An 18,537-nucleotide genomic window follows, 5' to 3' on the forward strand; every position below is an offset into this window, starting at 1 on the left:
GAGAAAGGAATGAAGATGGTGACAGTAGGAGAAACAGACAGGAGAAGGTGCCAATTGAAGAAAAGTAGGCAGGACAACAATACAACAACCACAGACTACAAAAACAAAACAGTTCAAAAAATGATATTAAGATAATTATCTCCTTAACAAGAAACACCCTAACTCTCAACTCGTTCTGCTTGTTCATTTATTTGAAGGTTCACAACATGGATATAAAATCAACATATGTAAGGGAGACTTTGTACCCTTACATATGCAGGCAGCCCCTTATAAATGAACAAGCAGGAAAGGAAGTAAAGAAAAAAAAACAAACAAACATATATAAAAGAGAATACTTTTACAATATTGTAAAACAATAAGTCAACCTTTTATTTATGTGTTTTACTTTTTTATGCCTTAAAGGAGTAACAAACTGCTGTAGTTGCAGTCTGAAATGTTTTTACATTTACAATGTAAGTTGATCAGTCAGTATATCACTTAAAATAGTTGCATAGTACAGCAGTCATGACAATTACCATTAATAAGCCCATTAAACAAATGTCAGAACCCAAGGACCTCAGTTTGTATTTGTATGCAAAGACTCATTTATATAACACTTTTTGGGGTGTCATTATGAAGCTTAGTTTCCAATATAAGATCTACTATAATCCCAACCAAAACCAAATAAAATGTCATGTACAAAAGGGAATAATGTGTCATAAACAGTTTAAGTTATGTGAATATTAATTTCTCATAATCCATTCCTGATAAACTTCTCTACATCAGGTATAATAATTAATGCAGTTGATAGATAAAAAATCTACTCACCAAGTAGCGGCAGAACACACACAAATAGGAAGTTATAATTAGGCAAGCTTTTGGAGCCTGCGGCTCTCTTCTTCAGGCAGAAGGGTTGAATGGGAACAAAGAGGGATGAAGGAAAACGATTGGAGGGGTAGATTTCAGGAAAGTCATCCAGAACTGCAGGTCAGGGGAGACTTGCCAGACAGGATGAGAAGGAAAGATAATATAATATTTAGTGGCTTGTAACATGGTTATAAGTGGAGGAACTAAGGAAAGGTTTAAGTTCTGCTCAATCATAATGCAGTCAGTATTAGTACTAATGTAGACATTATACATCTTTTTCATTATAATGTACACCTTTGACATACCTATAGCATTATCAAGAACAGACTCCTCATCTTGGAGCTGCTACTTAACTCACTCTATACGTGCAACAATATCAAATACCTTTATCAGTGTGAAAACACTTATGGGGAACAAAAAAATTTTTGTTTTTCTTGAAGGGTTCACTGCCCAACTTAATATCTCATGTTGAATTCACCCCAACATTATCAACATCACCAGTTCAATCCTAACATTCTCAACATCACCACTCACAATGTAATCACCTTCTTCTTGCTGACCCTCAATGAGGGCACTTGAAACAATAAACATCATTTTATTAAAACTATAGTAGTGTTAGCATACATTAGCCTTACCTCTTACCCCCAATATTATAAACGGTGGGTTACCATCATTACATCAGTCGTGCTGAGCGCTAACTGCAAACTGTTTCTGAATTATTTAATTTGTTAGTAACTGCCTAATAAGCTTCTTACACTCAACAATTTTTGAAAAAAATTGACTGTTACTTAATCGCTCTTTAATTCCTATGGATGATAATAAATCCTGGGTATTATACATGCCCCTTTCTTTGCCAGTTGTTGGCTCAGTTAGTATTATTGCCTTTGCATGTGGAATCCTGGTTATCATGAATGGCCCCTCATACAGTGGGTACAACTTGCTTGTTGTCTTTCCACACTTGTCACTTCTCTTGTGACTTTTGAACAAGACTACATCTCCCACTCCGTATAATATAGGGGTGCTTTTTTCCCATCTTTTTTTCTGTTTTTCTGATTCCCTAGTCATCTCTTCTTTAATATTCCTTGTTGATGTTGTCTAGAGGGCAGAATTTTCTTCTGGCCACTTAACCCACAAAATTAAAGTATAGTTTACATTCTGTTATGCCAAAAACTCTGAAGTTATATAAATTGGCTCCCGCTATCCATTAACTGGTTCTTAGGTTTACCAACCTGTTTAAAACAGTGACCTTATAATTTCAAACAATAGAAAACCCTGGATGCAATGTAACAATATTATGAAAAGGAAAGTTGTTACTTCCCATATAGCAGAGATGCTGAGTCACACAACAAAGAGACTGTCACAAATAAGCTTTTGGCCAACATGGCCTTTGTCAAAAATAGGCAGTCACTGGCAACTGAAGCCACACTCAGTGCAGCCAAAAGCTTATTTGTGACAGTCTTTTTGTTGTGCCTATCTGTGACTCAACATCTCTGCTATATGGTGAGTAGCAACTTTCCTTTTCATAATACTGATCTCATAATTTATTTACTATGCTATTGATCGTAGCTTTTCTTAGAGGGTACAACTTTACCAACTTTGACTAACATTCTAAAATGACCAAGATGTATCCAGTTCCTCCCTGGCCTTTAGGCATTGAGCTAAAGAAATCCGATGCCACTAACTCCCAAATTTCTCCTGGAATAATTGGATACAGTCAAGTATGTACTCCTGAAGTATTTATTTTTACCTTTTGGCATATCTCACAGGAGCATAATATTTTCTTTAGCTGTCAATTCATGTTTTTAAAGTGGTAGTACTGTTTCATATGCATGATAAATTTCTTTGGTCCAAAGTGTGCATGATCTAAGTGTACATACCACATAAGTAATTCTGTGCTGTCTTTTAGGGATGCATAGTAACCATTTACCTGTTTTGTTGTTCTCATGAAACAAAATTGCTTTGTGTATCTTCCAGTTTCCAACCTCATCTGAGTTGTTTTATTGTATACTTCAAACCTGTGTATTTAAACAACTATCTTGCTGCTGTAGAGTTGTTAATGTATGACAGAGTGTTTCAGGATCTTTTTCGTATTTATTAATTGTCAAGAAATATATAGCAAATGTTCCTCTGTCCTTTACATCCTGGTTTGATTGTAAGCCAATAGGTAATCTTGGTACGGCATCTGGTACAAAGTCGTGTCATGATTGCCACAGTCAAATGTCTTCAACTGTCTTGCATCTTTAGTGGATCAACATTGACTAACTCTTGACAAAATCCTTTTTTATTTTGTATAACACTACTTCGCCATTCCTCAAATACAGAATAACAATTTATTATTTCTTCACAAATGTGGATAAATACAGACAAGCAAGACTGACCAATCTTGTTCTCAAACCAGGAACAACTGAATTTTTCATTGACTTTCTTGTCAGCTCTACATTCTGGTCTTCACTATTCCTCGGGAGCTGCACGCAGCCTGGGGTCTCTTTGCTGCTAATAATGATGACATCACGGGCAGCCCGACTGCTCTTGGTGCTACATGTAGCTCAAAAGGAATACTTCAGACAAGAATACAACAACCACAGACTACAAAAATGAAACAATTCAAAAAATAAAGTAAAGATAGTTATCTCCTTAGCAAGAAATATTCTGACTCTCAACTCATTCTGGGTTGTTCATTTATTTGAAGCTGCACAACATGGATATAAAATCGACATATGTAAGGGAAACATTGTACCCTTATGAAGGTGGTCCCACAAGTACCCGACCTGACCGAGAGATGGCAGTTGTTGTTGAAATATATCACTGGATTAGAAAGTATATTACCTATGAAGCATATGTTTCAAGTTTGAAGCCACCACATTGTTTAGTATTTGTTTGGCAGCCATCAATAGTGAATTTGTGCAAATGGTCCTTCATTGACAACAGTAAAATATTGGGTAGCTGAGTTTAAATGAGGCTGTACGAGCTGCCAAGACGAGCATCGCAGTGGTCAACCAAATGATCAAATGAGGTGATGACTCCAGAAATGGTGAAGAAAATCCACAAAGCGGTACTGTATAATAGTTGACTGAAAGTGCGTGAGCCAGAAGACATAGTACCCATTTCAAAAAGTGTGGTACATTGCATATTATCTGAAAATTTTGACATAGGAAAACTGTGTGCAAGGTTTGTGCTGTGTTTCCTCACATTCAAGCAAAACCAGTGTCATGAAGGTGTTTCAATTGAGAGTTTAGCGAAGTTTTGCAGCAACAAAGCTGATTGTTTGTGCCATTTCATAACCATGGATGAAACATGGGTCCACCACTTCACTCCTGAGACAAAAGAACAATCAAAACAATGAAAACAAATTATAGAAATGACTCCAAATAAGGTGAAGATCGTTTCATCTGCAAAGAACGTCATGGTGTCAGTTGTTTGGGATGCACGTGGGATAATTTTCATTGAGTACCTTGAAAAAGAAAAAACTATCTACGGCAAGTATTATGCAATGTTTGGGTGGAGAAATCAAGCAAAAACTGCCGCATTTGGCCAAGAAGAATGTGTTGTTTCTTCAGGACAATGCATTTTAATGAATTAAAGTTTGCATTGCTACCTCAAGCACCCTATTCACCAGACTTAGCCCCCTCGGATTATTTTCTGTTCCCAAACTTTAAAAAAATGGCTCGGTGGTCGAAGATTTTCAACAAATGGAGACATGATGTCAACAGTGAATGGCCATTTTGAGAAGTTCGACAGTTCTTATTATAAAAAGGATATTGAACTTATTGAACATCGCTGGGAAAAGTGTACAGATCTGAAATAAGATTATGGTGATAAATAAATACTTTTTTTGGGGTAGCAGGGGGGGGAGGGGTCTAGTACTTATGGGACCACCCTCGTACAACACCACAATTGGAGGATGGATGTTCCCTGCAGGTGGTCCTTTAGGACTGTCATTATTTTGACCTGTTGCCAACTCACTGAAATCTGTTGTTTGCGATATGCTGCAACTCTGGACAGTTTTGACACCAGTGATGTGCCATATGTCAGTCATGAACTAGGCAGTGAATTTCTGATGGTTTAGGTGAAGTGGCATATAGTTGCTCCAGAGAAGTGAAAATGTGAGCAACTGGCAGCATTGCTTGGTATATATGCTGAAGACATGGCCTTTGACCATAAATCTGAAGTATAGGCAGCAAGAAGCTGTGTATAGATTGGGGGCCAAGAGCATTGTTTTTTCTGTCAGATTTGTGGAGATCAATCCCAAGCTTCCCAGGCTCCATTGACATGTTGTGTAGAATCACACCCACAGATTAGGACTGAGCCATCTGAAAATATTATTGAAGTGGCTTCAGCAACAGGATGTGCAAGCAGTGCAACCAACACGAGACTCACCTGAAATGTTTGGAACACCTCCTTTAGGTCATTAGTCTGTGTGGGAAATGTGGAACCACACACTGTGTGGACAGCTAGGAATACATGAAGTGGCACTTGGACCTCAGCAGAAGGTGTAAAATAGCAATAGAAGTTTATCATGCCTAGTTATCGAAACATTTCTTGCACTGTTATCAGCACTGGATACTCTCTCAGGGTGGCAATCTGCTCTGTGCGGGAGTACATTGACCACTGATATCTTGAATCTGATGAATATTGCTTCCGTTGTGCTGATAACACAATTGACATGTTTCAGTAGTAATATGTAGTCAGCAAAGTGGTGAAAAACTTCTTGTGGATGACGTTCATGTTTTTATTGTGAAGATGTCACCAGCACATCATTAATGTAGGTGAAACAGAAGTCTAGGCCACTTAGCACGTCATCGATAAGTCTTTGGACAGTGTGTTCAGTGTTGTGCAGCTCATACAACATTTAGTGGGTTTCAAATAGGTCAAACTGCACAGTGATAAATGTTTTGTATATTAATGAGATCTTCTAGGGCAGGGCCGGCCAAACGCTGCACAGTGTGCAGACATGCGGAAGTGCTGCACATGTGCGCACGTGTGCGACAGCGAGCGATAGCGACATCTGTTATTAGACATGTGTCCTAAATGAACGGCGGCGGCCCCACTTCCCTGTTTATGTGGTACAAGCAAGAGCTTGTTTGTGAAAGATTTTTCTCGGTGATGAAAATGAATAACTCAAGGTTTCGATCAAGCACAAGTGATGAAAATCTTCGCAACTGCTTGCATTTGTCTATGAGCCGTGCTTTTGCGCACGATTTTAACTATATCACTTCTCATGACCGGTGATAAATGTGTTCGGATTGATTCCTATCATAATTAAAAATTATTGTTTACTAATTGTGCATTATTGCCTCATTCTGCTCCATGTTACATTATTATCAGGAAAATTCATCATTAAACCGATTGTTCCAATGTATACTTACATTTAGAGGTTTTTATTAATGTGTGAAGGCCTACACTCAGCTGAAGTCGATAAAACATAACATTCATCTAATTGTCGGTTATTATGCAGATTTCAGATGGAACTGAGGAAAGATATAGCAATAATAGTATGGAAATAACAGGTGATCATCGAGAGGTCTGCGGTTGTCATTCTCTTCAGAGATCAGTAAGAGAGAAATTATGTCGGTGCAATAGCTTAATGTTATTTGAAATCATGAATAAGGTTCGTTGGAAGTCGCTAAATGCTCTCTTTCTTAAATACTAGATCAAAAACATTTCACGTATTTACATACCGTCAGTCAAGCTGCCTTAATAAAAACCCACGGTTGTTAACTGTATTGCTTGTCTTACTGGGTTAAACTGTTAAAATAAAAGTAGACGTCTCAATGAGCAGACACTGACAGTAATGTTTAATACGCGAAATACCTTCCCATGGTTGGCTTGCAAGCTGTGGAAAGAACACTAGAATTCGCCGGTACAGAGTATCCCAGCAAGTGGATAAAGTGACATCTGTGTGTAGAAACATGCACTACGTGAACGCTGACGGCTGCGGCGTGCACGCTGTGACCCGGATGTTGCACATGTGCAGGAGCACCGTACGCGTGCAGAATTTCTGGCCGGCCCTGTTCTAGGGTTATCAGCTGAACCATGGCATCATGTTGTGGCAATGTTTCCACGAGTTTCCTATTCATCATCTGCAGACAAAGTGTCAGGTTCATAACCATTTCATTACTATATAGCCACCGGACCACAAACTCCTGTACTTAAATGCCCACCAGGTAGGCCAGTTACATGCCTCTGGAAGAAATGTTGCAGCCAGTGATGCCCCCCCACCCCCCCCACCCCATCCCACCCAGCGCATTTGAGGGGAGTCCAGGTGTTGAGTCCTGTTGCTCTCTGTCTACGCCACCTACTGTCTCTGCTGCTTTCATGTCACAGTCTTCCTAATGCATTTTTGGTAATACCACATCCCATGCAGAGCTCAGTTTGAAACCATTGTCCTAGTTCACAACATCGTCATATAATCTTATTTCTACAGCCTCTTTGATGTTCAAATCCCAGAACCTATTGGTGTGTCATAGCACCTTATCTATTAAAAAAACAAACATGTCTCCTTCATTGATACTACGCTCTGACACTGCAGACTTGTAAGTTGGGCTGAGGTGAATGCTCAGACCCAAGCATATGCTTTATTTTAATCATTGAATGGAAGAGGGTTTTTGTGTTGCATTTGTCCATTATCTGTGCAATCTTGGTTGTGGGCAGTCCTATGTAGGAAGAAATTTCAAGTGCTTGGTTTCTGCTTCTGTATTTGAACAGACGAAGGTGCTGCGCTCCAACAATGGGTTCTGGGATTCAGTCATCAAAGAGGTAGTGGAAATAAGAGTGTATGAAAATCTCGTCAACTGGGACAGCAGATTCCAACTGAGTTTTGCTTGGGATGTGGCACTGGCAAAAATCCATCAGGAACACTTTAATGTAGAAGTGATGGAGGCAGCAGATGCAATAGACAGGCAGCACCAGGACTTAACAATCAGAACCCCCTCTACCCCATACTTGCCAGGGAAATCACTGCACTTGGTAAACAAATGTTGGTACAAAACCTCTGAATTTGTGTCTGTGTTCTCTAAAATCTTGTTCAGCTCCAGTTTTTGTGCCATTTGCAATAATGTGTGGTGCATTTCCATTTAGTGTAACTTCCATATGAAATTAAGAAATTCATCAGCAAGTTGTAACTCATCAAATAGGTGGAGGTAGCATAGGAATTGAGATGGTTTTCTGTCTCCCAGGCCCTCCTGGTACAGCAGCTGCTGCGGTTGTTGCTTGTGTTTGAGTGATAGTTGCCAATGATCTCTTCTTTCAGACATTCATATAAGTCTGCCACTTTGGGTTTCAGGACCACATCACTCACATTGCCTTGAAAGTGCCACAGGGAGATTATACCTATTGTTTCTTACCTTATATTAAAATGACGTGTACCACATAATTACGAAATGTTGTATTCATGGTCTATGCAACAAGTATTAATGTAAAGAAATGTTATTCGGTAGGAATGAAATTATTGGGCAGTTATCTTACAGCAGTGATGCTTTGAAAACTACACAGCAAACTCCTGCACCTGTATGCCCCAAAAAGTGGATTGGCATTACTGTTGCAGGCAAGCAGCAGCTTAATCAAGTGGACAATTGTTATATCGACTAGTCTTGCAATTATCAAAATGCATTGTTTCCTTAGATGCAACCAGGTTTACTGGACTGTAAAAATTTTACCGTGTCCTAGTGACATCTGTTGCCATTTGTGGTATTTCTTATATAAGGCAGCAGCCTCCGGCTAGAGCAGTCACACTTTATCCCAGAAGAATTCTTGCTGTTAGTACAGTAGCTGTTTCTGCACTTGTAGCTCTGGCACTGATGTTGTAACTGTTGTGGCTGTGCCCTCAGCTGCTCCAAATTTGTGTTTGATGATGGCAGGCTATCTACATTCATGTATCATGGGTTCTCAATGTTAACATCTTGTAGAGTGTTGGTACTTTTAACGTGTGGATTTGCAGCTTGTTGGTATTCGTGTATTGCGGATTTTCAGTACTCATGTCTTGCAGATTTTTGGTACTTTCTTGTGTACTGTCTTGTCTCTGCTCTCACACTGAGGTCACCACTCTTTGGGTACAAATAGGTTTAGGACGATATTTGGCAGTAGATAGTTTAATTTATGTAGAGAATAGTGGTTGGAACTCCTACCTGACCAGGTCATGAGCTAGGTGCAGACTGGTTTTTGTACAATAGGTAATCTACCATAGAATGAGGTAAATTGCTGCCCTGAAGATGCCCCTTTCCTGGTTAGCATGTGTGCCATTGAAGCTTTCATATTTGTGTATGTAGTTTTGTATTTTTATACGGACATTTCTAAAGAGTAAGTACAAAATCTGACACACATGTAAAGACTATTTCCACAAGGCTATGGTTGATGAACTGTATTATGATAATACATCAAGCTGTTTGATATTAATAAAGGAATGTCTCAGTTGCATCTCAGCAGTGGACACAAAACATAGGCGCACATGCAAATGAAAATATAAGAATAACTATGAATATTAACAGCTGAGATTTACATCTTAGGCATTTCATTCATAACTGTGATGTCAACTTTCTCTACTGTTAATTTCTACTGTATTTCCTTGCACATTGGTATTGGTACCTGAAATGTAACTGTAATGATTCTTTTTGTCATTTTAGCTCCTGAAATACTCAATGATGAACCAGCATATCCCCAGTCAGACATCTGGAGTGTGGGTGTAATTACTTACATTCTTTTATCTGGAGTATCACCATTTGTGGGTAAAGATGCTGAAGAGACTCGTCAAAATGTCACATTTGTACGATATCGATTTGAACACTTATATAAGGAAATTACTCAAGAGGCCACAAGATTTCTTATGCTTATCTTCAAACGGACACCAAGGTAACAATTGAAAGTGTATAGCATACATAGTTACTAACTACCTTGTTATCTAACTACCTTCTCCCCTAATAAGAGGAAACAACTTTACACATCATAAATTATTTCTAGTGATCTTCTGGAAACAATAAATAATTTGTTCAGTTTTTCGTTGTCAAATTCTTGTATGGAATGTTTATTATTATCATTTGTACTATTGCTATTAATATTTAACGTCTATCATGCATTGTTTAGCATTCCAGACATCTACTTATTTTAATTTATATGGTCTTGTGGTAGTTTTTGCCAGTTATTGCAGCACTTACACCTTTAATGCCCCAGACAAATAGTATTTTAAGGTGGTCATGAATATCTTATTTGCTAGCAGAAATTAACAACCTCAGAAACTTTAATGTTTATTTTGTCATTGCCTCAATTCTTTGTCAGTATCAGCACTTTTGTAAAACAAACACTGTGCACTACTTCAGATGGCAACAGCGTTAGGGTACACACAGTCATGTTTTTCTTGCTCCATGTGTGAATAGCATAGGAGAGGTAATGTCTAATGTTGACTTACGGTACCTCTGGCATGTGCTATGCAATCACTTGCAGTTGATCTGGCACTCACTCTCTAGTAATTATTAATGTACTGTGCATGAGCATTCCAGACATAGTCACCTTCAGGAGACATCACACTAATGAAAGTGGCCCTAATCTCCTTGGAAGGTGGGAGAGTCCATGTAATGACAATGTAGAAGAAAGGCAACACTTGTGACTGAGAACGTGGAAATAAACATCTTCACTCAGGTTCATGGTAACTGAATGAACAGGCTTAAGTCATAGTACAAAAAACCCATCATCCAACCACCTCTGGCCTGAACTATACTCTCCACAGAATGTGAATTAAATGCCTCATTGGGACATAAGTGCACTCAGTGCCTTGCATCATTTGAAAAGAAGCAAAATTGTGACTTGTAGGACCATAATACACATCTCAAGTCAGCTACTGTCATGTTTCTGTGTCATTCGGTCCAGTAAAACACAAGCAGCTTTATGTGTCACTGTGAGCAATGGTCTTTTGCAAGGTGCTGCAAATGTCCATTGTATTCAGTTTCATTTTCAATGTGCACTCAGAAGCTGGTTGTGATTGAGCTGCATTCACCGAGAGCAGTAATTCTTGTCAGATTTGAAACCAATTGTTGTTGACAAGATGTGATGACACTCACCTCCAGTCCCTGTCAGTTAAGATCTTTTTACAAGCATTGTTTTTAGGCTGTATTATGTGGCAAGTGGTACACCATTCTTTGTAGGCAGCAAGCCAGGCAACTTCATTCATGCCCTGGTCATGAGCACATTCAAAGAAAACACCTCCTTTTTGCTATTCTGTCACACTTTCATGTCAACCTAAATTACTGCGCTGATTCCATACAACCAATTGGCACATACAGTTTACTCCACGTCACTGCCCTGCCTTTTGTCAGTGGTGAATGGTAATATGACTGCCTGGTACCAGTTCCACACCATCTACAGTGCTCCAAAGTGACATGTATGTTATTTTAATGGGTGATTGATATTTTGTCTGATGAGGTTATATTTCTTGCATAATCTTGACACTACATCACTGGAACAGGTCATAACCCAAGAGTCAGAAGAAGAGTCTCTTCAAGATCCACCAATATCCTGTGGTAAAGGTTATGTACCAGCTTTCTGCCAGATTGCTAATTTCCTGTATAATGGTAGGAATAATATTCCTTATCTTCAAGTCAGTGCCAGTACAAGCATTGTTATTACTGGTAACCACCACAGAACTCTGAGAGTGAATGGATACAAACAAATAATATTTGATATTCATACTCAATATGCTCTTGCTAATCTGGCTCTCAATGCAACAGCAGATAAATTACTGCTGCTTATATCATTGGAGATCAGTACACAAGAGTTTCTGCCATCAACAGCTCCAAAGCATATATCTTAGCTATCTTTTATCTATTTTATTTATTTTCTTCCAGCAATACACATTTTCTGGTCAGTTTGACTTCAGTTATTTTAAACATCATTTTCTTTATATTTACCTAAATACCCAATTTACATGACTGGTATTTATTTTGTGGTAAAAAATCTTATTTACAGTTTAGCATTAATATTGTGTATCTATAATGTTGTCTGTTACAATACATTGCTTGCGTTTGTTTACTGTTTCATGACTTATCCCTTTTAATACAGAATTCTTATGTCACTAAATCTTCCTACATATACTCCCCTCCCTGATGATCTGATGAATCAAAATCCCTGAACCTGAAAACACAGAAACCACTGTAATTATATGAACTTTTCTGTTAACAAATTCTTGACCATTAATGTTTTACATTGATAGGATATTTTCTCTTTTTTTTCCTATTTGTAACTGGAGTTGTGAGAACTGAATCATAGTATGTTGTTGACATTCCACAAAAGAATATATTAAGTTAGATATCTGAGTGCTTTCACTTGCATATACCATGTTCACTTTCTTCATACATTACATTAGTTTCTAGCACTGGATGCGAGAGCTTGATCCTTGTGTGAGTGAGTGATGTATTTTTATATACCTTAATCTTGCTTTTAACTTCATTGTTGAATTTTCTTGTTTGAATGTAATATTTGTATGTACTCTCAGTTATCATCTTGTTCACTTTCAATTTCAAGTGAGTTCTAATTTTTTCATGATTCTCCTCAGAACTTTTTGTGATTTTTGCCTTGTACCTTACAGCAGTCTCTTTGAATTTGTTGTAATGTTCCCTACAGCCATTCTCCATCCAGTTACAGTTACATCTGACTGATAGGCAAGCAGGATCACAATGTTTACACTATTTTTTGTTATGCTCAAACCATTTGGTACACTCCCCATATAAGGCAACAGTATTGGCTTTATACTAGAAGTGGTTAGTAACAGCTTATATACTATTGGTAATATGCAACAGGTAGGTCATCTTTGTAAATTTCTGGTTCTATGCATCCATTCAGACTTCTTTCATCTCTGTACTTCCCAAGGTATACAGTAGACCTTATTTATTGAGCATTGGTTGCAGGAGTGTAGTCCTCACACATTATTCACTTTTTTTTAAAAAAAAAAAAAGGCATTTCTCATTTTATGCAATGTAAAGCATTTTAGTCCATGGTTCTTCCTTATACTTTGGAGCCAAATAATGTAATCACTCAAATTAAAAAAAAAAAAAAAATCTCTTGTCTCTCTGCAGCAAACGACCAACAGCAGAGGAATGTCACGAGCATCGTTGGCTTTTACCTTCCGAAATAACAATCAAGAAGCGAGAGAGAGCTGTGTTTCTTGGAAACAGATTAAAGGTAATCTCCCATGTTTGTTTAATTATTATGTGTTATGTGTCTGTTTATCCATTTTTAAAAACTTCCATAATTATTTTCATTGGCACTTTTCACAGGAATTTTCGGAAGCTTATCATTCAAAGAAAACTCAGGACTCCATAAAGTCGGACTCCCTGACAGGAGCATTTGGAGGCAGTGGGAAAGCTGCCCTAACTCGTTCAAGCAGCATCCAAGAAGAATTGTATACCACCTTTTAAGTACATCGAGTGCTACAGTTTTTTGGACAAATTTCTGGAGAAGTGGGATAGACACTTGAGAGTGACCATCCCTTATTCTGCCTTTGATATACAATAATTAAACAGAATGTGCAAATTGTATTTGACATTTTGTGGGAAATATAGTCATATTTTTATAATGAAAATCATTTGTAAGACACAAATAGAGGCTTCATGAAGCAGCCTTCATCAGTAGTCACTGTGAGCCGAAGTGGCAGTGTGAGACTCGTGTGCATTACTGTTTTATCTGTACATTCCACATCATCAAATCTGACTTGCTGGGATGTACTAATTCATATTCATTTGCCAAATGTGCCATTCAGGAATGTGACCCTCGATACTAGTGCTGGTTATCTCAGCACATCCTTGATAAGTGCAAGTCTGTGATAGCATGTACTGGGAAAACTGAATATTTAATTTTCATCCCTCTTAGTTTTAAGTGCACAAAATTTTCCTTTTGTTTAACCATGCACATAAGGACATAGTGCCAAAGTTTCCTACTGCTCTCATCAGTAGGGAATTTTTGGTTCAATTTGTATTGTGCGTTCCTTGGATCCTTCACAGAATCCATCACATAATAAAACACATCAAATGATGCTAGCAATTCACAAAGATTTGTTAATTACACTCCATGCTGATGAGTGGAAATGGGTAAATAAATCTATTACTTATCTACATATTGTCATAAATATGTATTTCAAGGGGAACATTAAAAGTAACAGCTAAAGAAATTTGTATAGAAGGAACAATTTTATACATGTAAAGTGTAAATCAATATTCATAGTTTACTGATGCAATTAGGTAAATGACTGTGATAATGCATTCGCTAATGCTTCATAATCATGTATAAAGTTATTTAAATAAAATATTTGTGTAATAAAACAGTCTCTTTTTCTCATTTTTCTCCACAAAAATATTTTGTGCCACATCAATACTAGAACATCAGAAGACATCATACTGAATCCTAGCATACATTTTTTTGTCAGTAATGGCTATAGCACTTTAGTTATATATAATGATTTACATGGATTTTCTTTATTCTTCGACTTTCTTACAATGACTTGTGGCAATTTGTAATGGCAGAATGTGTCAGTCGACACTTCTCTGAATACAGTCACAAAAAAATATTATGTTATGGTAAGTAACTAAAATGTTAATTGCATTGGATAATCCTGTAGTGAAGTGGCAGCAATTAGGAACCATACACAGACAAAAGTCATTTACTGTGGTTTTACAAGGGCCACATACACTCCTGGAAATGGAAAAAAGAACACATTGACACCGGTGTGTCAGACCCACCATACTTGCTCCGGACACTGCGAGAGGGCTGTACAAGCAATGATCACACGCACGGCACAGCGGACACACCAGGAACCGCGGTGTTGGCTGTCGAATGGCGCTAGCTGCGCAGCATTTGTGCACCGCCGCCGTCAGTGTCAGCCAGTTTGCCGTGGCATACGGAGCTCCATCGCAGTCTTTAACACTGGAAGCATGCCGCGACAGTGTGGACGTGAACCGTATGTGCAGTTGACGGACTTTGAGCGAGGGCGTATAGTGGGCATGTGGGAGGCCGGGTGGATGTACCGCCGAATTGCTCAACACGTGGGGCGTGAGGTCTCCACAGTACATCGATGTTGTCGCCAGTGGTTGGTGGAAGGTGCACGTGCCCATTCACCTGGGACCGGACCGCAGCGACGCACGGATGCACGCCAAGACCGTAGGATCCTACGCAGTGCCGTAGGGGACCGCACCGCCACTTCCCAGCAAATTAGGGACACTGTTGCTCCTGGGGTATCGGCGAGGACCATTCGCAACCGTCTCCATGAAGCTGGGCTACGGTCCCGCACACCGTTAGGCTGTCTTCCGCTCACGCCCCAACATCGTGCAGCCCGCCTCCAGTGGTGTCGCGACAGGCGTGAATGGAGGGACGAATGGAGACGTGTCGTCTTCAGCGATGAGAGTCGCTTCTGCCTTGCTGCCAATGATGGTCGTATGCGTGTTTGGTGCCGTGCAGGTGAGCGCCACAATCAGGACTGCATACGACCGAGGCACACAGGGCCAACACCCGGCATCATGGTGTGGGGAGCGATCTCCTACACTGGCCGTACACCACTGGTGATCGTCGAGGGGACACTGAATAGTGCACGGTACATCCAAACCGTCATCGAACCCATCGTTCTACCATTCCTAGACCGGCAAGGGAACTTGCTGTTCCAACAGGACAATGCACGTCCGCATGTATCCCGTGCCACCCAACGTGCTCTAGAAGGTGTAAGTCAACTACCCTGGCCAGCAAGATCTCCAGATCTGTCCCCCATTGAGCATGTTTGGGACTGGATGAAGCGTCGTCTCACGCGGTCTGCACGTCCAGCACAAACGCTGGTCCAACTGAGGCGCCAGGTGGAAATGGCATGGCAAGCCGTTCCACAGGACTACATCCAGCATCTCTACGATCGTCTCCATGGGAGAATAGCAGCCTGCATTGCTGCGAAAGGTGGATATACACTGTACTAGTGCCGACATTGTGCATGCTCTGTTGCCTGTGTCTATGTGCCTGTGGTTCTGTCAGTGTGATCATGTGATGTATCTGACCCCAGGAATGTGTCAATAAAGTTTCCCCTTCCTGGGACAATGAATTCACGGTGTTCTTATTTCAATTTCCAGGAGTGTATTTCATTATAGAATCCATGATAGCTTGAGAATTCCACAGCTCTATAGAAATATAACAATGAGAAATCCATCTCACTACTGAATATGGTGCCAAACAATCAATTAGAAATCTGCTCCATTTTAAATAATGATATAAAATTTGCATAAGAAATCAAAGCCATTTTTTGAGACTGGTCTTAGACATCAAGCTCATTATGGAAAATTAAACTGTGCATTCAACATAGTTGTGATTAGTTACACTGCATGTCCGAGAGTTACGGTGTTTTCTTTTGTGTAAGAATGACTCGAATGTGTAAGTCTATTAGCAGCATAAACTTCCTGATGATGAGAGTATGCATATTTTAGAGAATTTGTGCACTAAGTCATAAATGAAATGAGATCTCTTGCTGCTTTATATGTACTAACATACGGGCTTCCTACACAATTATATATGCCCATTAACACCTGTTTTCTGGTGTGGTCTGGCAACTGCTGAAACCAACCTATTTCTAACAGGTCTCAGGAAAATATTGTGAATGGTGGTTTGAAAAGCATTACTTTCAAAGTAAATTTCCTGTTAAGCAAGATGAATTATGTTACATGTGATAATGTGTGATGAATTTCTTAAATCACACTCTCATTTAAAACTAAACACCTCAACAACCAGGGGCTTAAAATCATTTCCAGCCCAGAAGACCAGACATTTATGCCATTATTTTAAATTGTCACATTTGTGTGATGTATCTTAAAGTGTAACACACACAAAAAAAAACAATATTACATGTGAAACCTTAGTTACTCTCGTAGCTTATTAATCTTTGAGGTCAATATTATCTGTTAAAGCTGAGCTTTTCTTGTAGCTGCACTGTGTGTATTAATTTAAACCATTAACTTTGCTTGTTCGTGTGTTTGCGCTACCTAACAGTGGAAATTTGTGGTAAGGACTATGGGACCAAACTGCTGAAGTCATCAGTCCCTAGGCTTAACCCTAGCATTACCAATGTATTTTTTGTTACATGTAATACCAACGGGGGGGGCCTCAAAGGCCCATAAAGAATACCACAATTTATTTTATCATAAATCAAGTTTATTTACTTCTGATACCTCTAATAACAATTCAAAATGCTTAGACATTGTTTTTGTATACTGGATAATAAAAGATGTTATTATAATAGGAATAAAATGAACAAATCATGAGATTCAGTTTATATATTTTTTGGAATAATGTTTCAAAATAGTGTTTTCTTATAAAAACGACTTTTTTAATTCGATACACTACATGAAGCAAACAAAATTTACTGTCTCATTCTGCAACGCATTTTTCACACAACACTGTCTTCCTGCAGTGTTTCCCACAGACGTGTTTGTGGCACTGAGAGCAGGTAACAGTTGACTTTCCCAGCTTGTTGTACTTGATCTTTTTAGATGCAGCTTCTTGGCAGCATAGGTGGCACCATCCACGTGTTCCTGGTTCTGCTGTTGATGATGATGGTTCTACAGAGCAGCTGAGCTTCCGTTGTGTGATGCTTTCCATTGCCATTATTACTGGCTTCTGAAGTCCATACAAATTTTGTGCCCGTTTATCTACTTGAGATCTTATTAGTTCGAGACCTAAGTTAGTGATAAAAACTCTTCTGCGGTTTAGCAAATTCTTTTTCCAATTTGGAAAGTTGAGGAGGAAGAGTGAATATGCATTTATTGCTGCTATGTCAATGAGTGTGTAGAAGAGGGACAAAGGCCATCTTCTTGTTCCTCTCTTTGTGCTGTAGTGTCTTGCCATCTGGTCTATGGTGTCCACGCCTCCCTTTGTAGAATTATAAAAAAGATTTATGTTAGTCTTTTTTGAGTCTTCATTCAACACCCCTTCTGAGTGATAAGTTGAAAGCATCAACAGCAGTCGTTTTGGCTTCTCGCGGACTAGCGTTGATGCAAGAGTAACTGGTGGCCTCTGTGTCTGAGGGTCAGTATAAGCAAAGATGGAAGAGTGTAAACTGCGGCCAGTTGTAGTCTTCAGCTCTTCAGGTATGTGTCGTCTGTTAGACTGTAGGGTGCCAACAAGTGTGAGGTGAAAATCATTCCATAGAGTCTCAGCAAGCTCCACTGAAGTATAGTACCGATCTGTGGTAACATTACGGCCTGATTTTTCAATAGGTTTTATTAGTCTCTTTACAATTTCCATCGGTCCATTTGAATGCTGTGTATTTCCTGACTTGCCTGTATAGATGTCCATGCTGATCACATATCTAGTCTCAGAATCAGACAGCATTCGAATTAGAATGCCGTATTTTCCAGGTTTTTCTTTTAGAAACACCTTGAATGGACAGCGACCACGGAACAAAGACAACATCTCATCCACTGTTGTATGTAGACCAGGAATGAAATACAATGGAAGTGAAGAATTGAAGCTTTCAAAAATTTCCCTCATTGGAGCAAACTTGTCAGTCTGGCGACGAATTTCTCTTGTGTTCTTATCATCAAACCTCAATATTTTAGTCAATTCGAAAAATCGGGTCCGACTCATTGATCCATAGTACACTTGTCGGCCCTGAAGCAAAGACCATAAATCTTGGACAGGTATCTTATTGTCATGATTTGAACCCATGATTAGCAAGAGTCCTATATAACA

At 39.1% G+C, this 18,537-nt stretch overlaps 1 protein-coding gene across 4 annotated transcripts in view; it reads left to right on the forward strand.

Moving 5' to 3' along the window:
- Window positions 1-14,144, forward strand: part of LOC126236930 (obscurin) — a 681,004-nt gene extending 666,860 nt beyond the window's left edge. For all 4 annotated transcript variants that reach the window (XM_049946608.1, XM_049946610.1, XM_049946611.1 and 1 more), the window contains 3 exons: window positions 9,465-9,690; window positions 12,903-13,008; window positions 13,104-14,144. In XM_049946608.1, coding sequence (XP_049802565.1) covers window positions 9,465-9,690; window positions 12,903-13,008; window positions 13,104-13,244 — 473 coding nt within the window. In that variant the 3' untranslated portion in view covers window positions 13,245-14,144. The remainder of the gene's footprint in view (window positions 1-9,464; window positions 9,691-12,902; window positions 13,009-13,103) is intronic.
- The last annotated feature ends 4,393 nt before the right edge of the window (window positions 14,145-18,537 follow it).

Source organism: Schistocerca nitens, chromosome 2, assembly GCF_023898315.1.
Source record: "Schistocerca nitens isolate TAMUIC-IGC-003100 chromosome 2, iqSchNite1.1, whole genome shotgun sequence".
NCBI lineage: Eukaryota > Metazoa > Arthropoda > Insecta > Orthoptera > Acrididae > Schistocerca > Schistocerca nitens.